Genomic DNA, 17,616 nt, shown 5'->3' on the forward strand with positions numbered 1-17,616 from the left:
GCGTCAATGGAGGATTCAGAAATTAGGTAAAGGCCTTGATAATGATATGGTGCAAAAAATATAAAATTTGGATCAATATCTGGACCATTTTCGAACTGGATCCTAAAAAAATAATATTGTATTTGATAATTTTCTAGTTTAGTTAAAATAATTATGAGGCTCAGAATAAAAAAGTGAATTTTTTAATCGAGCAAAAAACATGGGTTTGAAGCATTTTTATTTAAAGTTTAAGCGTGAAAACCAAATCTGTTCTTGCTTTTAATATATACGTTATTATTTTCCATGCAAAAATGTACGAAAAGAGAAATTTTTTTTGACGATTTTCGGAAACTCCGAATTCGAATTTCCATTTCTGTTTCGTGCCAGAATTGTTAAGTACAGTCATTTTTCGAGTTTTTCAGGCTGTAGAGCCCACGGACAATTGATTCTATACTCATATCCTCTAAATTTTTTTTAGCCCCCCGATTTTTCAAGCCAATTTCCAAAGGGGGGGGGGGGGGTGACAAAAACTTAAAAAATATTTTGCAAAGGCTTTATATTCCGCCGATAAGTAAGCAGGTTGACTTCACATCACCTTTTGGTCGATTGACAGATAGATTAAAAATCAGTTTAGTAAAATATTCAAAATCATGCAACCGGACTAACGTTGTACTACGTCATACGTGGTCGTATCTTATACACAACCCCTTTGATTTTTTTCTTGGGGGATGTAAAGTTTTCTTTAAGCACCTCTCCCCTCTGACTTGTGACAAAATTAATACCTCCTTGTCCACCGAAATTAAGTGACTCTGAGATCTAAAGTATTCATTTTTGAAACTTCCTATTTTCTATCTGGTACAGTTCTTCATAGACTATCATTTAAAATTAAAACCTAGTATCTAAGCTTACCTTTAAACCTAGTAGAATTACCAAGTCTAATTTTTTCAAGCACCATTTACAGTATGATTTCGAATTTGACAACAAATGCGTGTCGCCTATGTTGCCAAAATCGAAACCGTGGCAAAATCTAGACCATTTTTCAACTGATAAAATTGCATATAAATGTGTCAAAAATTGAATAATTACCACTAATTAACGAATTTTTCACAATTGCAACGGTTTTATATTCAAAATGTTCGACAGGGGCTGTCGCAAACCTTTAGATGCTTTGCAGTAAGACGTAGTCCTACGTCAGTAAAAGTCTGACCTTTCGAAATATGTAGTCACTAAATAAAAACTCGAACCCCACTGTACTTGATAAACTACGTTTAATGCAAGTTATATTACATATTTTAATGAATGGTTTAAATTTTTGAAACTAATAGGCGACATAATTTATTTATGACGTGGAAGTCGTTTCAACCATATCTGAACAACAGGTAATAATAAATTCCCAATATACAAATGTCACACACAGATACATACACAACGCATATCAAGTCACTGAAACATTGTTCAATTGTTGGGCTGACATAAAAACAAGACCCTCGGTGACTGTGACCGATTTCAAATTTTTCAACCGACTTTCATACCTTTCTAACAGAGTATAAGAAAGGTAAAAGCTGTTCAACCTTGTGTGCTATTAATAAATAACAGTAGTATAGTTGTACTATTAAAAAAAATTCTTTGTTATTATTTTGTTCATTTACATGGAAGAAACTATGACAATCCTAATTTAGGTCCATTTCAAAATCAAAAATAGGTCCAATTCAAGATCATGTTGGGTCCATTCAAGATCAAAAAAAGGCTTTGGCAAAAAACGATATATTTAATAAAAGTTTCATCAATTATACATTTTTAAAGTACTGATAATGTAGAAAAAAGGTGGTACTTTCCAACAAATAGTAACATCACCACATATTATTTATAAATGACGAGTAAATTGAGCAGGAGTGCGAGTGGTGGTGTTAAAAAGCGCTAAATAGGTCCATTCAAGATCAATTACCCTACTCTTATCTAATTTCCATTTGAAGCTAATTTATACAGGAAGAAAAGTTTTCCCGGCGCATTAGAGTGAGGCTCCGGCCCCGGTTCTGCCATCGCCATCGTATCGGAAGGATGGAACCGAAACAGTCGTGAGTCAAACCAAGATAAGCAGATAAAAGTTGGCTTCTTTTACATTTTACACCGGTCGGTGGGTGTTGATGGCGCAATGCTACAACTCCTGTACGGAAAGCCAAAATGGAACCATTCGTTTTGCCGACTTTTATAATTCATTTTGTGTCTAAAAGCCATCCCCGCGCATCCACTCTCCAGCCGTTCGTTGGTTGGTCTTTAGTTTGTTGAGATAAAAGAAATTTGCCCGGCCAACACAGTTCTGGCGACTAGCTTCGGTCGGAGTTGACGACAAACACGCAATCTTCGGTAAGTAGTTTTCCTTGCTACGGAGAAGTTTTTCCATATATAAATTACCGAAAAAGATACCTTCTTGTCTTTGCGCTTTTGATGGTTTAGGGTGGCAAAGGACTGCTTTCAGAAACATTTTTAATTAATGCGACAATCTTAATTAGATTTTCATTTATATTAAATTTTAGGAGATAATTTATTATTCCAGACGACAGTGTAACTCCGTTGTTGGGTTGTACGAGGACAAGAAAAGGGTGGCCCCCGCTTTTGTCCTGATTTCACCTTTTCAGTACCGCCTTGAATGTCAACGAGCTTATCAAAGACGCAGAGGCGACGCAGCAACAACCTCTAAGATCGGTTCCACCACCACCACCACCACCATAGCCATCGCCATTTGCCATTTGCCATCATTTTAATTTTCTTTTCGTCCCATTGCTGCAAGCAAGCAGGATGGTTTCTTATCTCAAGTTGCCTGCCATGGCGCGTCCCGAAATATGCAAAGTATATGTAAAGTAGAGAGTAGAAATTTTGATAAAACTCACTCCTCCCCGTACGTCGCCATAACCCCACTAAAATTCGTACAGATTCTCGAGAAAACATTATCTAAATATTTGAAAGTCGCTTCGCAGAGCAGCATCCTTGTGTAAGCAATTTTCGTTCGAGCAATAAAAAGCTTCCCTTGTTTGCAGTTTCGCTGTTAGTAGAAATTCGCATCCCACCACTACCATTTTCTTCTGCTTCCTCCTCGGTTTCTTGCCGAAAAAGACGTACGTACGTAATTATGATCATCAACGGCTTCCTTGCTTCGGCAGCGGTGCTGTGGCCATAGAGTGGCTGCTGGAAAATGTTCTCTAAATTTTGTCTTACATAATTTTTCAAAGACGTTTCTTCAGGTTATTTCAGTTTTATAAATATTATAAGTATGAGCCAATTCCAAACACATCATGTATCGCCAACATTAGTGAAAAACTAAATCAGTAAAATAATTTATCGGCCACCCTATCCGCTGCGCGCCGGGACCGAACGCCCTGCAAATAAAGAGGACGGAAGTTTGTGCCGAAAAATTTTCAAGACGCTGAGATTGCGCCCCATCCCAGGCTCAGCCCATCCCAAAGCCCCGCGCCCGCCACACCGGTTGCCACCGATGAATCCTTTCTTCCGAACTTATATAACTTACGCTACGCGAGAGGAGCAACTTTCTCGGTTCGTTCTTTCGTGGATTGTTGGCGTCGTTGTCGTCGTCGTCGTCGTCGTTACGTGCCTTTAGTTTTTTACCCTTGCTCGGTTTGCCGTCCGTGATCTTGCGTCTTCGCTAGTGCGACACAAAACCACACCCAATTTTTTCGTCCCGTGAATAGAGGAAAGCATCCCGAGGACAGCAAACAGGGGGTAGGGTGTACACAGGCACAGGGGGAGGTGCCGCGAAACCGGCGGTGGCTGTACGAGAAAGGGAGTTACCCTCGTATGAAACTTCTCCCTTCAATATTAGCATATTTTTATGCGTTGCGAAACTGTCGTTGTGGTTGTGTACACTGCCGGAGTGGCCTGTTTTCAGATACCGAGGAATTGCACGGCATGAGAGTGTGAGAGAGAGGGTATTCACCACCGTGGAAAAGGATCACCCGGCGAACGGCTATGGATTATGTTCTAAGGAAGAAGCTTTTGTCTTTTGTCATAAAACTGGTTAAGATTTTCTTAGAAATTGGATCTGTTAGAACATTAAAACCTGATGAATATTTACGAGGGTTACCAAGATTATCCCGCTGGTAGTTGCTACGTTGGGTACGTTCATCAATTTTAATTTGATTTTTAGATTATACTCTGTTGTCATTGTTACAATGACATTAATTTTAGAAAACTAGGCTGTGGAATACTCATATTTCACCCTGACCCATACTAAATCACATACGCAATAGGTTTTGATTTCGTACATGCCCATGCGATGTAATCTTCTCGTTTAAGATCTATCTATTTAATTTGCAGGATTAATTAACGATAACATCGTGTGTGAGGGATGCCAATTTCTAGCGATACTTTCGTAGATAGAACCCGTCATGAACCAGATTTTACGATCGACCGACCGGAGGCAGTCAATGCCGCCAGCCTGTCTTGATCTAGTTGGAATCGCAAGGCCATTGATCTTCATTTCGGGTTTAAAATTTGATTGCAGCTATTTAATCCACCAGCACCTCCCGCAGGCAGGCGGACAGAAAACCATCGTTCGCTGTGCGTTGCCACGGCTTTCTTCCTGTGAAATTATTTTTCTTATGACGTATTTGTCTCATTAGGAACAGCAATCGAACCGACAGCGCGTGTCAAATTAGTCGTCCGGCTGGGTGCTGAAATGGTGGTAGAGAAACAACATTCGTCAACTATCAATCACCGCGGTTAAAGCCGAAGCGATCATCTGAAAGAACGGTGTGTAAACACAGGGCACTCACCACCAGGCCAGGCCGGCAGTCATTACACACCACAGTCATGCAAAGTTTACAGTTTTTCTGTACGAAATACCTGTCTTAACTTTCAGAGAGACGTACATTATATTTATGTTTCCCCCCTCCCCCCCATCCATCACCACGGTCGAAAACAAGCGCCTGATCATGATATGATCATGATGAGTGGTGCGCTTATGGTGAGTGTTTTTGTAAATGCATCAGTTTGGTGCCAAAAAATAGTCTGTAACTCTTAGGATGATACCGAAATAAAATTGCACCAAGTGTTGAGCAATATGTTTTCATTTCATGCTCGGACAAATGTAGGACCACCAAAAATACTAGGGCAGGTGTTCCAGTGAAAGTGAAAAGAAACATTTCGAAAATGATGGGTATGTTATGATAGTGAAATTTTAATTTCCGCTAGGAGTGATTGCTTCATAAGATTAATCGATATAACATTAGAAATATGAATATTACACAAATTGGCATCCACGATTCCAGCAACCGGTGATTGCGCATTTGCACTGAACTCTAAAAAATATATTTACGATTATTTATTGCGTAAGTTCAACATATGTTTTGTCTAGTGACGCAGACGCTTTCGCGTAACTCAGTTCATCGTTCAGTTTTTTTTTGGTTTTTCCCACATGCATTTACGAGCGAGCATCAAATGCCAGCGGTTCGCCTGTCAAGGTCAGCTTTGGGAAAAAATGTGAAAGTCACTTTCCCGACCGAAGCTAAATGTCTCAAGTGACAATCAGAATGCTTGAAGAATTTATTTTTGTTTTATATGGGTAGTTCGGCAGTTTGTTAAATCATTAATAAGTTAAGAGAATAAAATTCAAGAACGAGTTCTTCCGAACGGCTTAGCGAATTATAATTCTATTTGAAACATACGTATTTAGTTTTATAATAGATCAATTCAATTTAAATCGGTTTTTTTTAGCTTTAATGGTCAGGCGCAAAAGTTTGGTGAAGGCTTCGCACCTGACACGCCATTTTGTGGTGCATATATTGTTTCAAATCTTCAATTGAGCTATAATTACATCCAAATTTTTTCCTTCAGTACTGGCGTGTGCCTAATACAAAGTAATCCATTGGCATAGGATCCTGTAAAAATATTGCTGGTCATTCTTTAGAGGATAGGAAATGTGGTAAATTCGCCTGACACCACACCTGAGTAAAGAGTAGAATATGCCTCATGGGATTGCGCATCCTATTGAAAGCAAAATTCACTATTGCCATTCAATTTCCTACTCTACAAAGCGTAGAGTAGTAAATGGTGACCGGTACTTCTTTATGGACTTGAATCTATGGCGCTGCTCACGGACAACATACACACCCTTGCCGTCTTCGAGCGGAAGGTACTACGGACGATATTTAGCGGAGTACAAACTTAAGACAGAGAGTGAAGAAGAAAAATAGATGCCTGAAAAAATAAAATTTTATCTTCTTTTTCTTTTTTCTCTGGCTGTGTTTCGTTTACAAACCTTAAAAGTTATAAAAGTCTTTGCCAAGTTCCTACCAACAAAACAAAACAAAATTTGTCCCAATACGTTGTGTAGTTTCTGAGAAAAAGGTACATAAAGTTTGAAAATCGTGGTTTTCCAGGAGCGGCGTTTTATTCTGCTGAAGTTGTTCCACGCGCACTAGAATGCTTATGTGTATGATCGTTTTTTGGCCACTTCCTGTGGTCGGATCATTACAAATTTAGTATCAAAATAAGCGAAAAAGACTGCAGAATCAAAATCTGAGATAAAAAAAATGATTTTTTCAAAATTTTTAGTCGTTCATGTCCCCTTAATAGCTGTCATTCATGGCTATTACGTAAAGACCTGAATGGATGAACCCCTAACCCAAAGTGTAACGCGACTCGCGCCGAGGGATGAATGGAGGAATAAGCAACCTCGGTGTTCAGGCAATTTACCCCGGTGGAAACCAAGGTCGTATACTGACACTTTCGAACAAGGTTGGTCGCAAGCCTTGCAAGCCCGCACCACTACGAAGCGACGATGATGACCCTTCCCCAGTAGCGATTTCGTTCGGTTTGATCAGGTCATAATCGGCTCCCGATCTCGAACAGATCCAGCGAGAAATCAGTCAGCGAAGAATAATAGAGCCGCCGGAAAGGACCGACTCCCGGTAGAACAAAAATGACCAAGAACCGCTAGCAACGGCACTTAACTGGATAATTTCAAGGATTTGGGTGCTCTCCCAGATTTTGTTGTGTCGTCTATCCCCAGGAGCAAAAGAATACGTAGGGCAGTATCACGTGGCCTTCTTGGGGACCCGTGCTACTATGGAATTTTTGCTTTCCGAAAAATCCTCCAGAAATATCGGGAGTACAACGTGCCCACGCATCGTATTTTCGTGGATTACAGGGCAGCATACGATACAGTTGAACGGGAACAGCTATGGCAGATAATACACGAGTACGGTTTTCCGGACAAACTAATGCGGCTGGTCAAAGCTACCCTGGAGCGAGTGACGTGCTACGTGCGCGTTTCGGGGACACTCTCGAGTCCTTTCGAATCGCGCAGAGGATTGCGGCAAGGGGACGGTCTGTATGTTATTAAATATTGCTATTGAAGGTGTGATCCGGTGAGCGGGCATCAAAAAGAGAGGAACGATCTTCAGCCAGAGTAGCTAACTCCTAGCCTTCGCAGACGACTTCGACATCATTACTAGAAACCTTGGGACGGCGAAAGCAATTTATGCTAGACTAAAAACGGAGGCTCTTGATGAGCATATAAAATCATCATATTTAGTTAAAAACCCCTTGAGCAAATATCAATTTGCATATCTAGAAGGTAAATCTTCAGTAACAGCATTACATACGGTTGTAAGGAAACTAGAAAAGTCTTTTGAAGCGAAAGAAATATCACTAGCAGCCTTCCTAGATATAGAAGGCGCATTTGATAACTCATCCCATAGTTCAATGATTGCGGCTATGATGAAACGTGGTTTCGATGTATCCGTTATCCACTGGATTGGCGAAATGTTATCAAAACGAGATATATCAGCAAGACTTGGAAGTACATCCATTAGCGTTAGAGCAATGAAAGGGTGCCCACAAGGAGGCGTAATATCACCTCTATTGTGGTCTTTAATAGTTGATGATCTTCTTCAACAGATGACAGCCTTAGGCTTTGAAATAATTGGCTACGCAGATGATACAGTCGTAATTGTTCGTGGGAAATTTGATTCTATCATCGCTAACCGAATGCAAATTGCTTTGAATTTTATTTCATCATGGTGTGATAGGCAGGGCCTCAACATTAATGCCAATAAAACTACTATCATACCATTTACGAGAAGAAAAAAAGTTACATTGTGTAACATAATTTTGAAAGGAACACTCTTGAAACTTTCAGACACTGTCAAATACCTTGGAGTATTTCTTGACAGACAACTCAATTGGAATACACATCTAGAGCAAGCTGTAAACAAAGCAACAAATGCTCTATGGATATGTAAAAGAACTTTTGGTAAGCAATGGGGACTGAAACCGAAGATGATCCAGTGGATCTATTCGGCTATTGTGACACCCAGGATTACCTATGCCTCGTTGGTCTGGTGGCCAAAAACAAAAGAGAAAGCTTCTCAGAAAAAGCTAGAAAGACTTCAAAGGCTAGCCACTCTCTCAATAACAGGTGCAATGAGAAGTACACCGTCGAAGGCATTGGATGCTTTACTTTATATGCTTCCACTGCATCAGTTCATACAATTAGAAGCTGAAAAGAGTGCTCTGAGGATCAAAAGATCTATGAACCTCTTTGATGGTGATCTTACAGGTCATCTCAGTATTCTAAAGACTATTAGTATTAATCCTCTGGTAATCAATAATGAAGACTGGATGGCGAAAAAATACAACTTTGACCGAATTTTTCGTGTATTCCTGGGAAGACGGTGGTCCCGATCTTCGCCAAGGCTCGACAGTTTTTTACACAGATGGTTCAAAAATGGACAACCAAGTGGGAGCAGGAGTAACTGGCCCAGGAATAGACATGTCAATTTCTATGGGTAGATGGCCAACTGTGTTCCAAGCTGAAATTCAAGCAATTCTAGAGTGTTCTACTGTGTGCTTGCGCAGAAACTATAGACATTCAAATATATGCATCATGTCCGATAGTCAAGCAGCTCTAAATGCTTTAAAGTCGGCGATATGCACATCAAAACACGTCTGGGAATGTATTCAATCACTCCAAAAATTATCTTGCCGTATCCAAGTCAACTTATATTGGGTCCCAGGTCACTGTGGAATTGATGGAAATGAAAGGGCTGATGCGCTTGCAAGATTCGGATCTTCTCATCAATTTATAGGACCTGAGCCCTTTTGCGACCTATCTGCTTCTGCTTTAAAAATAGAGCTGAAGGCAGGGAATGTAGGAAAGTGGAATCAAATTGGAATAACACTTTCAATGCTAGGCAGTCGAAACGGTTTATCTCTCCAAACATTTCTATGACTCGCAAAATACTGGAGCTTTCAAAGAAAGATCTAAGCATCTATACTGGTCTAATAACAGGACATTGTCCGAGCCGCTATCATCTGAAGCAAATGGGAAAACTTCAAGATGATATATGTCGCTTCCGGGTGGCATAGAAAAGGAAGACTCGGAACACCTGTTATGCCGATGTCTGGCAATTTTTAATAAAAGATTAAGGTTCTTCGACAGAGGGTTGTTAGAACCCTTTGATATTTGAAGAACAATTCCCAGTACGGTAGTGCACTTTATCCGAAATGTATCACCGGACTGGACAAATTCTATTAGTCAAACAATGACGGTCGCTTCTAATAGTGGTGCGTCATCTTGACAACATAGCTATAGTGAAATGGGGGTATATCACAATAGATCAAACAAATGGTCGCAGTGATAAAAATACCCAACACGAAAAAAAAAGCGGAGGCTAGGAGGTTGGGGTTACAAATTAATGCATCGAAAATCAAATACGTGGTAGGAAGAGGCTCCAGAGACAGCAACGTTTACTTCCACGGACAGTGACTTTTGCCGGCGATAAAGTGGAAGTGGTGAATGTTTTCATATATATGAGATCTCTGGTCACCGCCGGCAACAATATGAGTACTTACTTACTTACTTAAGTGGCTTGCCATCCTAAGACAAAGCCTGTTGAACAAGGCTTCACCAATTAACTCGACTGTGGGCTACCGCCCTCCAATTCCTTTGACACCAAGTACTCTCCGCCAGATCTCGCTCCACTTGGTCTAACCATCTTGCTCGTTGTATCGTAGGAACAAGATGCTGGTGCTAGATTGCTTGACCAGGTCGAAGCCGACTTGCGTGTGGCGAGACGTGCAACGAATTAGCGAAGAGTACCCCAAGACCGGATACATTGGCTCTCGGTTGGTAAAAGTAAGTAATTATTTGTGCTTTAACTGAACCCTAAAAATCAATAAAGCGGATGTGTATGTAAAGTAATATCTATTAGCAGAAATAGTATTAGTTTTTCTACAGAATAAGGAGAATAGAGGATAGGATCAAAATCGAAACAGCGTATTACCTACGAATGGCCGAAACACAAATGGCCGAAATAACAAATGGCAAAATATATTTAATGTCCGAATCACGAACGGCCGAATCACAAACGGCCGAATCACGAATGGCCGAATCACCATATTCGGCCTTCAGCCTGCACAAATGTTGGGTATACGCTGTCCTTACTCGCTGCCGCTCGGCGGGTTACCGGCGCACACTCGCGGCCTGTGGCCGTCTCGCCCTGAATCATCTAGGAAATATTTGCTACTAACACGATCAACAGGGTGTGAACCCTATAATAAACGTAAATCATTGGCAACTATCAATCATCTATACTATATCTACCAAAATAAAAACGCAGAGTATGTCTTGTTTTTCTGAAACTAAGGTACAGAATTTTACGAAAAGCTTTTTTCCTTCTATCACCACGCTGATCATTACAGAGCTGCGAGTGGAACAAAAGGTAATAGAGGGGAAAATTTTTGAAGGATTTTCGAGGGGATGTTTTGAATTCGCGGAGAGAAATTGATGTAAAAATGTATTCAAAATGTGTAAGGTTTAACAAAATGAGCAATAAAATTTTTTGTTGATTTGGGTATTCCGGGAAAATTCGGCTATTCGTGATTCGGCCTTTTGTGATTCGGCCTTTCGTGATTCGGCCTTCTCTGACTCTTATTGGAATTCGGCCGTTTGGATTTCGGCCATTTGTGTTTCGGTCATTCGGTACCAGCCCGAAATAGTTGGTCTTCATATGAAGGCAGGTTTGTTGTATCGGTCCAGCTAAGATTCCGGAGAGTGCATCGAATAAACTGCCTTTACAATCGTTCGATTCTACTGTTGTGAACTGCGTGATATGGTGCCCACATTGTGCACAATTCAGTAGTATAGAGCCGGTAAAGCAGTAAATCGGTAAAACGCTTCGTATTTCTCTGTAAGAAACCTAATATTGCAAATGCTGTAACCAAAACTCCAGGTATACGTTCCATAAAATTTAAATTGCTGTCAATTAGACAGCAATTTTAATTCTTCGGTGTTGTCTAACGCTCCAGAATCGTTTGTGCCTTTGGGTAATCAAAAACAATAGTGGGTAGGGGTACGTGGCCGAGTGACATTGACATTGGCTTCCATTCCATTCATGCTGGATCATTCCGTAAGTTTGTTGATGTCCATTTGAATTGCACAACAGTCTGTCAGCGTCTTCAGCATATAATGTTATCGAAGAATTAAATTTTCCAACAATATTGTTGATGAATAGAACGAAAAGCAAGAAGCCCCAAAACACTGCGTTGAGGTACTCCGCACTGAATTTGAAATTAAATAGAGCAAGCTCCGCCAACTTTCATTGAGAATCTCCTGTAAAGTAAGACAGTATTCACAGTGTCGGTCTGTCTGGCAGCACTATTCTACTGAACTTCTCAACTGCTAGAAGGTATGGAACCCTGCTGAAAATTCTGTCAAGATCAATATACACAGCGTTGATTTATTGTCGGTGCAAACCAAGGAACCAGTAATGGAACGATTGCGAACCCCATGATAACGAATGCCGGCATGTTATCTGAAATGCAAAGCGAGAATCAGGGAAGACCATCGTGAATGGCATTAGCAAGGAGCAGACCCCAGCTGACATTTAATACCATGTCAATTCTACGGACGGCAAGTGACATTACCCTTCGATTTTAAAATCGGTCCACGCGCGACACAAACACGGTGGCAAAAGCACTAAGTAATTATTTCGCAGATATGTCATTGATCGATAATTGCCCTCTGAATTTTGTCAAGCAAAACCGGACCACACAAGCACATTAACATACCTTGTCCGCCCATTCAAAACCCGTTAGAAACTCTGCAAGAAGCGACAAGGTTGGGGAGGAATATTTGTTAGAACTAACTAATGAATCGCTAATGGACAAGAAGCGTTCATCCTAGAAAATTGAAGGTACAGCCTTGTAAGACAACTTTGCAAGCCGAACTGCAGCAACATGTTCTTTGATACTGACCTATCTCACTAACCAACTGCATCTGCGAACCAATGGAGAGATGGTAAACCGAAGACTAACACACTTTATGAAGATTGGTAATCTCCTTGACAGATGTCAATACGCATTCAGATCGCCATTGGCGAAACACTTAGGCAGGCAAAGGATGCAATCCTGCATGCAAATCTCGTCGCCATGAACTACACGAAGGCGGCATACCTATAATCAGGAATGGAAATGGAAGGCGATCGAGCAGCTGGCAGCTAATCCTTTCCATAGAGGAAACGATATTCTAAGAGACACAACAGACGGGCAGAAGCTTTCAGCAATGACTCAAGTGTGCTAGACTGAAAACAAGGACTTGGGTGCAGACCTAAATGTGTGGATTACTTAATCAATCACATAATTCTGTAGACTAGAGCATTCAGAAACAAATAAGACTTATAGTACGAACAAGAATGGTTGCTTTATGAATTCTTTTGTTGTTTTCTATCACGAAAATCAATCTTGAACATTTTGTGCATATAAACGAGAGTGTATTATGCTTCGTATGTTATAAAAGCTTATGAATGTTATGAAAGCATACAATAAAAATTATGTTATACCGATACGTATTGGAAAATAGCGAAATCACTTTTTTCCAAAAAAGAAAGCTGACATGAATCGACAAGGGAATCGCAGTTGAACTGATTTGTCATATTATTGTAAAAACAGTCGACAACGACGCATGCCACAGAACCACGACGACTGTATATGAAACAGATCATAATTGCACAACTATATTTTCTCTTCTATACAATCTTCGCAGCCTGATAACGATGCCAGACACAAACTGTGCATCAAATACGTTCTGGTGCAAAATGTTCTACGAATATACTCTCATACCAAATACGAACCATTCGAAATAATAACATTTGCGGTAGAAAATTACCCTTACGGGTGTTTTTAAATGGTATGAATTTTTTTAGCTACGAATATAATAAGTTTTACGAATATTTTGTCTTTAAAAACGATACTATGTTTTCAGTGCTTATGGTTGACGTTAGAAGCGTTCTTTCAAAAGTTTGACAGTGTGCCAGATTTTGTTGGATTTTTGTTCCCTTTGCTGTACAGAAGTGTTTGTTTTATACATTTATCCCACACACGACAGTTTAATTTTTGTCGGACTTGTTTATGTTCATTTTGTCAGATCTGAGAAACGTCTCTTGGCAACCCTAATAACACAACAAAGGAACTTTGTCAACAACTGTTACGACTTAACTATCTAAATCACATAGATAATACGTCATCGTATCCAGTCACCACCGGATGTTTTTCGATATTGGATTTGTTTAGTAACCTTGATCATTTCGCTTCGCACGAGATGCTGTCAGGATGGTCATTAGTTAACCCGTAGTCCATTTTGGTTGACACGAGTGTGCTCATTTCAGCGCACACTTACGCATCTGTAAATAAAATTTTACAGCTTACAGGGCGATCTGTCAAATTTCCAAAGACACTCATTAATTTCAGGTTTAAGTTAACTTGAACTGAGATCAAAACCCGAATCCGCTATTAGTTTCCTGTACGCTTATTAACTTTATTAACTGATGAGAAGATTATTAATCTAGTTACTAGACAATAGAACGTCTCGGTGGTATTCTTAATAATACAGATGTGATGAAAATGATAGACTTATCAAATAATTTGCTTGTTTGTTGATTGGGAACAGGATTAAAGAATGTAGCTTGGTAAATTCACAAGTGTTGCTTAATTTGTTTGCAAAGTGAAAAATAGCATCGTCTAAAAGCAAGATTTGAGGTTGCAGTCAGTTGATATTCTGATATTCTGATCTGAAGGATTACATTTTTGTTAAGATTATTAATTATCCAATCGCATCACTGAAAATGCCTGCGCTAGGTAACCGTTAATCACCCTGAGCTGTAACCCATAAACGGGGAAATTGGCTAACACTGCATGTAAACAATTCTTTGCACGTTTCTTGGCACTGACTTCTGATGTAACGCAATCAGCTGTAAGCGGATGCGATTGTTCAAGATCATCGAATCCTGACGGTGCAGATGGGTTCATTCGTTTCATTCGGTTTTATTACACTACAGTCTGCTGTTGCTCGGATTAAGTAAGCTTGATTTACGCCTTTTGCAGGCAAAAGTTTGCTGTTTCTTTCTTACTTATGGTCGATTAACGAAAATTTTCTTCAATAATAGAAGTGAAATTAAACACAATTTTATTCATTCTGCCTGCGCGTCGTACATTGAGACACTTCCGCCGTTCGTCCTCAATGCAGCGGTTAGACATTTCGAAATGCGCATTTTCTCGAACCACTATCACCTTCAGCGCAAATCATTGCATCCGACGAATGTCACGGTCGTATTACGCCATGATTGTCTTGAAATTTGCAACAAAATTGCTCCCTACGGACGCGTGACTTATTCGGACTTCAGCAATAAACCTACCCGGGTGATAATAAGCGGCGCATTCAGATCCGTTCCACCGACCAGCCGAATGCCCCAGGGTATTTGCGGAGAATTTCTTCGCAGCGTTACCAGGAAATCATGCGGCTTTGGACTCATTGTCAAATTGAACACTTTTCACTAGTTAAATTTAACGCTCAATTTAATGACACACTAACGAAAAAAAATCGTATTTTCAATCAGTCGAAAAAGAATCGGAATTCGCACCCACGGACACGCAAAATCGTTTCGTTTTGCAGATTTCGGGGAAAAAATAAAAACAACCCAAAATATCACAGCGTTTTTCTCGATTTTTCCTGGCACTCGGTATGTACACTCTTATATCACACTGATGTCGAGTTTTGATTTCCACCACTAAATCGTAGATTATTTTTTTCGTTTGTCGAATAGAAGAAAAAGTGCCTTCCACCGTATGGTACACACTAGAATGTTTTCGTTTTCTTTTCAAATCAATCAAACTCGGAAATCGATAAATGAAAGTATTCGCGACACACTAAATATCCGTTATATTTTTTCCGCTTTCCTGCGAGACCCGTCCGATCGGCCGAAGAAAAAACCACCGTTTGAGTGTAAGAAATTCTCTTTTATCTTTCGGCACGGCACTACACGGATTGCTGGCTTACACTCACAGCTTTTGAGCGGACCGAAGGAAAAATAATTCTATTTATTTTAATCGTCAGAAAAGCCACTCATGTACTAAAGTCCGTTTGTCGGCGTGCGCCCTGCTCGGACTGGCTACCGGCTTGCTTGCTTGCTTGCATGGTGGTACCTCGGAGCGCGCGCGATCATCCCGCATCATTGGGGGAGGATTTTTCCTCTTGGTCTGTGAAAAACGTGAGAAGATAATGCTGATCGTCATCACAGTTTGGTCGGTGGTGAGTGCAGCAGCCAGCAGCGTCGAGAGTGCACGAATAATAAACTCTCGGCTGGCGTTGAAAAAATACGCCGAGGGTGCTGCCAAGAAATGATCGTCCGTGCAGTCAGTCTCAGTGTCGTTTGGCCTGGCCGCTCGTCTGTTGGAAGCGTTAGGACAATTTAAGTGGCCGCAGATTGTGTGCGGTAGCATTTGCGGTGGGGAATTTTGTTGGCTGTGAAAGTTCATAACAAAAATTGGTGGAATCATTGACACTTTCAGTACTTGGACAAGATTTATTAGACTACCGAACGTGCCCAGCGATTTTATGGGCTAATTATTTTGGCGAAAATTTCCAATCATTAGTAAAATATGACATGGGAATATAAAATTGAAACAGGATTTCTGGTTTGCTTCTTATTTTATTACCTATGCTGATTGGCGGTACATTTTGTATTAGTGATAAAATAACCCACAAATTTAGAAAACATGCAAAAAAATCAGAAGGGTTGTATACAAGACACGACGGCATAGGTGAAGTAGGACTACGCACGTCTCTTTGTAGCGATAGTAGCATGTATCCGTGCAAGAAATAGTCCTACGTCAAAAACAATTTTTTTTGGTTTCAACAGTACTTTTTGGAATACTAGTTGATATCAGGCTCGTGTAGGTATAATTAGCATGCGGAAAAATACATCTGTTACTGGTAGTACGACTGTAGATCCGAATTTGTCAATTTGTCGAATATTGAACTTTGTGTCATATTATGTAGAATATTTTGCGCAAATATTGGCATTCATCACATTAATAATTAAATTGCTACATACGTATGTTTAGTAAATTTCACATGGGTAATAAATGGCTTGCACGTTTGGAAGTAATTACTGGTGAAAATTGTATGATTTTTACAAGAAAATATTAACTTTCTTTTCAAATAATGACGATAACAAGTTACTGTTATCCAGAAAATTAGATTGTTTGAAAATATTTGTCGAACATGTCAAATGTGTAAAAACACTGTAGAAAGAACTATGATCAAAACGCTATTTTTGTAGAGTTTGCATAAAAGGTGTTTCTTATTGCTACAACTATAATAGCTAGAAGGTTGCTTTCTTTGGCAAAGTTTTTTATAATAACCTCAAACTCTTTGCAGAGCATCGCTAAGCTCTATTTCCTATCTTTTATAAAATACATTTCCTATAAGACTTTTAGGGGGATTGATTATAAAATCGTTCATACCATAAGAAAGAGTTTTTCGAGAATTCGAGAAAAAAATATTATTTGAATCGCTGAACATCTCTCATTAACAAAATACACTATTCGCCTGCCTCACCTGTAATGCATGCATCGGCTTTGACTTTTATCACGAACATAACCTCAATGTGAACATCGGAGTTCGTACAAAAATTGAATATTGAACATTGAGTGTGATCGATTTAGCAGGTATAGGATGCCCGGGGACGCCAGAAAGTATTCAATATAATATCACCATGAAAAGAAAATAATGTAAAGTACTGTTAGTTGCTACGCACATTCAAGCAAACGCGGATCGGACTATTTGACATCGACCTAGGCGACAAAACAAGTATGTACGACGAAGGGAACCTCGGTGCTTGGATGGAACTGCAAATTGTAGTACTTCGTAGATGGCGATCGTGTGCTACCTGAACAGCTTGAACCCCATAAACTCGGTGATATAGCTCTGCACTGCAGGAAATTTATCGTAAAGTAGAGAAGATTTACGATAAATTTCTGCGCCGGAAAGGCCCAGTTTAAACAAAGGTGTGGAGCTACCAACGAACTGGAAACGGGCTTTGCACTGTTAATATTTTTTGAAAAATTAAATGTCATGGAAAATGAACCTTTGCGTGGCTTTTTGGGATAGAAACGCTTTTTTTCTGGTTCTAGGAACGAGATTGGTAATGTAAAGGGTGTCTCACATCAAATTGCACCACGGAAGAAACGGTGTAGAAAATTACCAAATTGACCGATCTTTTTCAAACTTTTAGTCAACAAAATATAGCTTTTGGCATATTTGTTTCATTCAACTTCAAAACC

General features: G+C 39.9%; 1 protein-coding gene across 1 annotated transcript in view; it reads right to left on the reverse strand.

The window, feature by feature from the left end:
• LOC128734164 (bromodomain-containing protein 4) overlaps nucleotides 1-14,804 on the reverse strand; it is a 70,192-nt gene extending 55,388 nt beyond the window's left edge. The window contains exon 1 of the mRNA XM_053828207.1: nucleotides 14,688-14,804. Coding sequence (XP_053684182.1) covers nucleotides 14,688-14,804 — 117 coding nt within the window. The remainder of the gene's footprint in view (nucleotides 1-14,687) is intronic.
• Nucleotides 14,805-17,616: the final 2,812 nt, after the last annotated feature.

This window comes from Sabethes cyaneus, chromosome 2 (assembly GCF_943734655.1).
Source record: "Sabethes cyaneus chromosome 2, idSabCyanKW18_F2, whole genome shotgun sequence".
Classification (NCBI taxonomy): Eukaryota; Metazoa; Arthropoda; class Insecta; order Diptera; family Culicidae; genus Sabethes; species Sabethes cyaneus.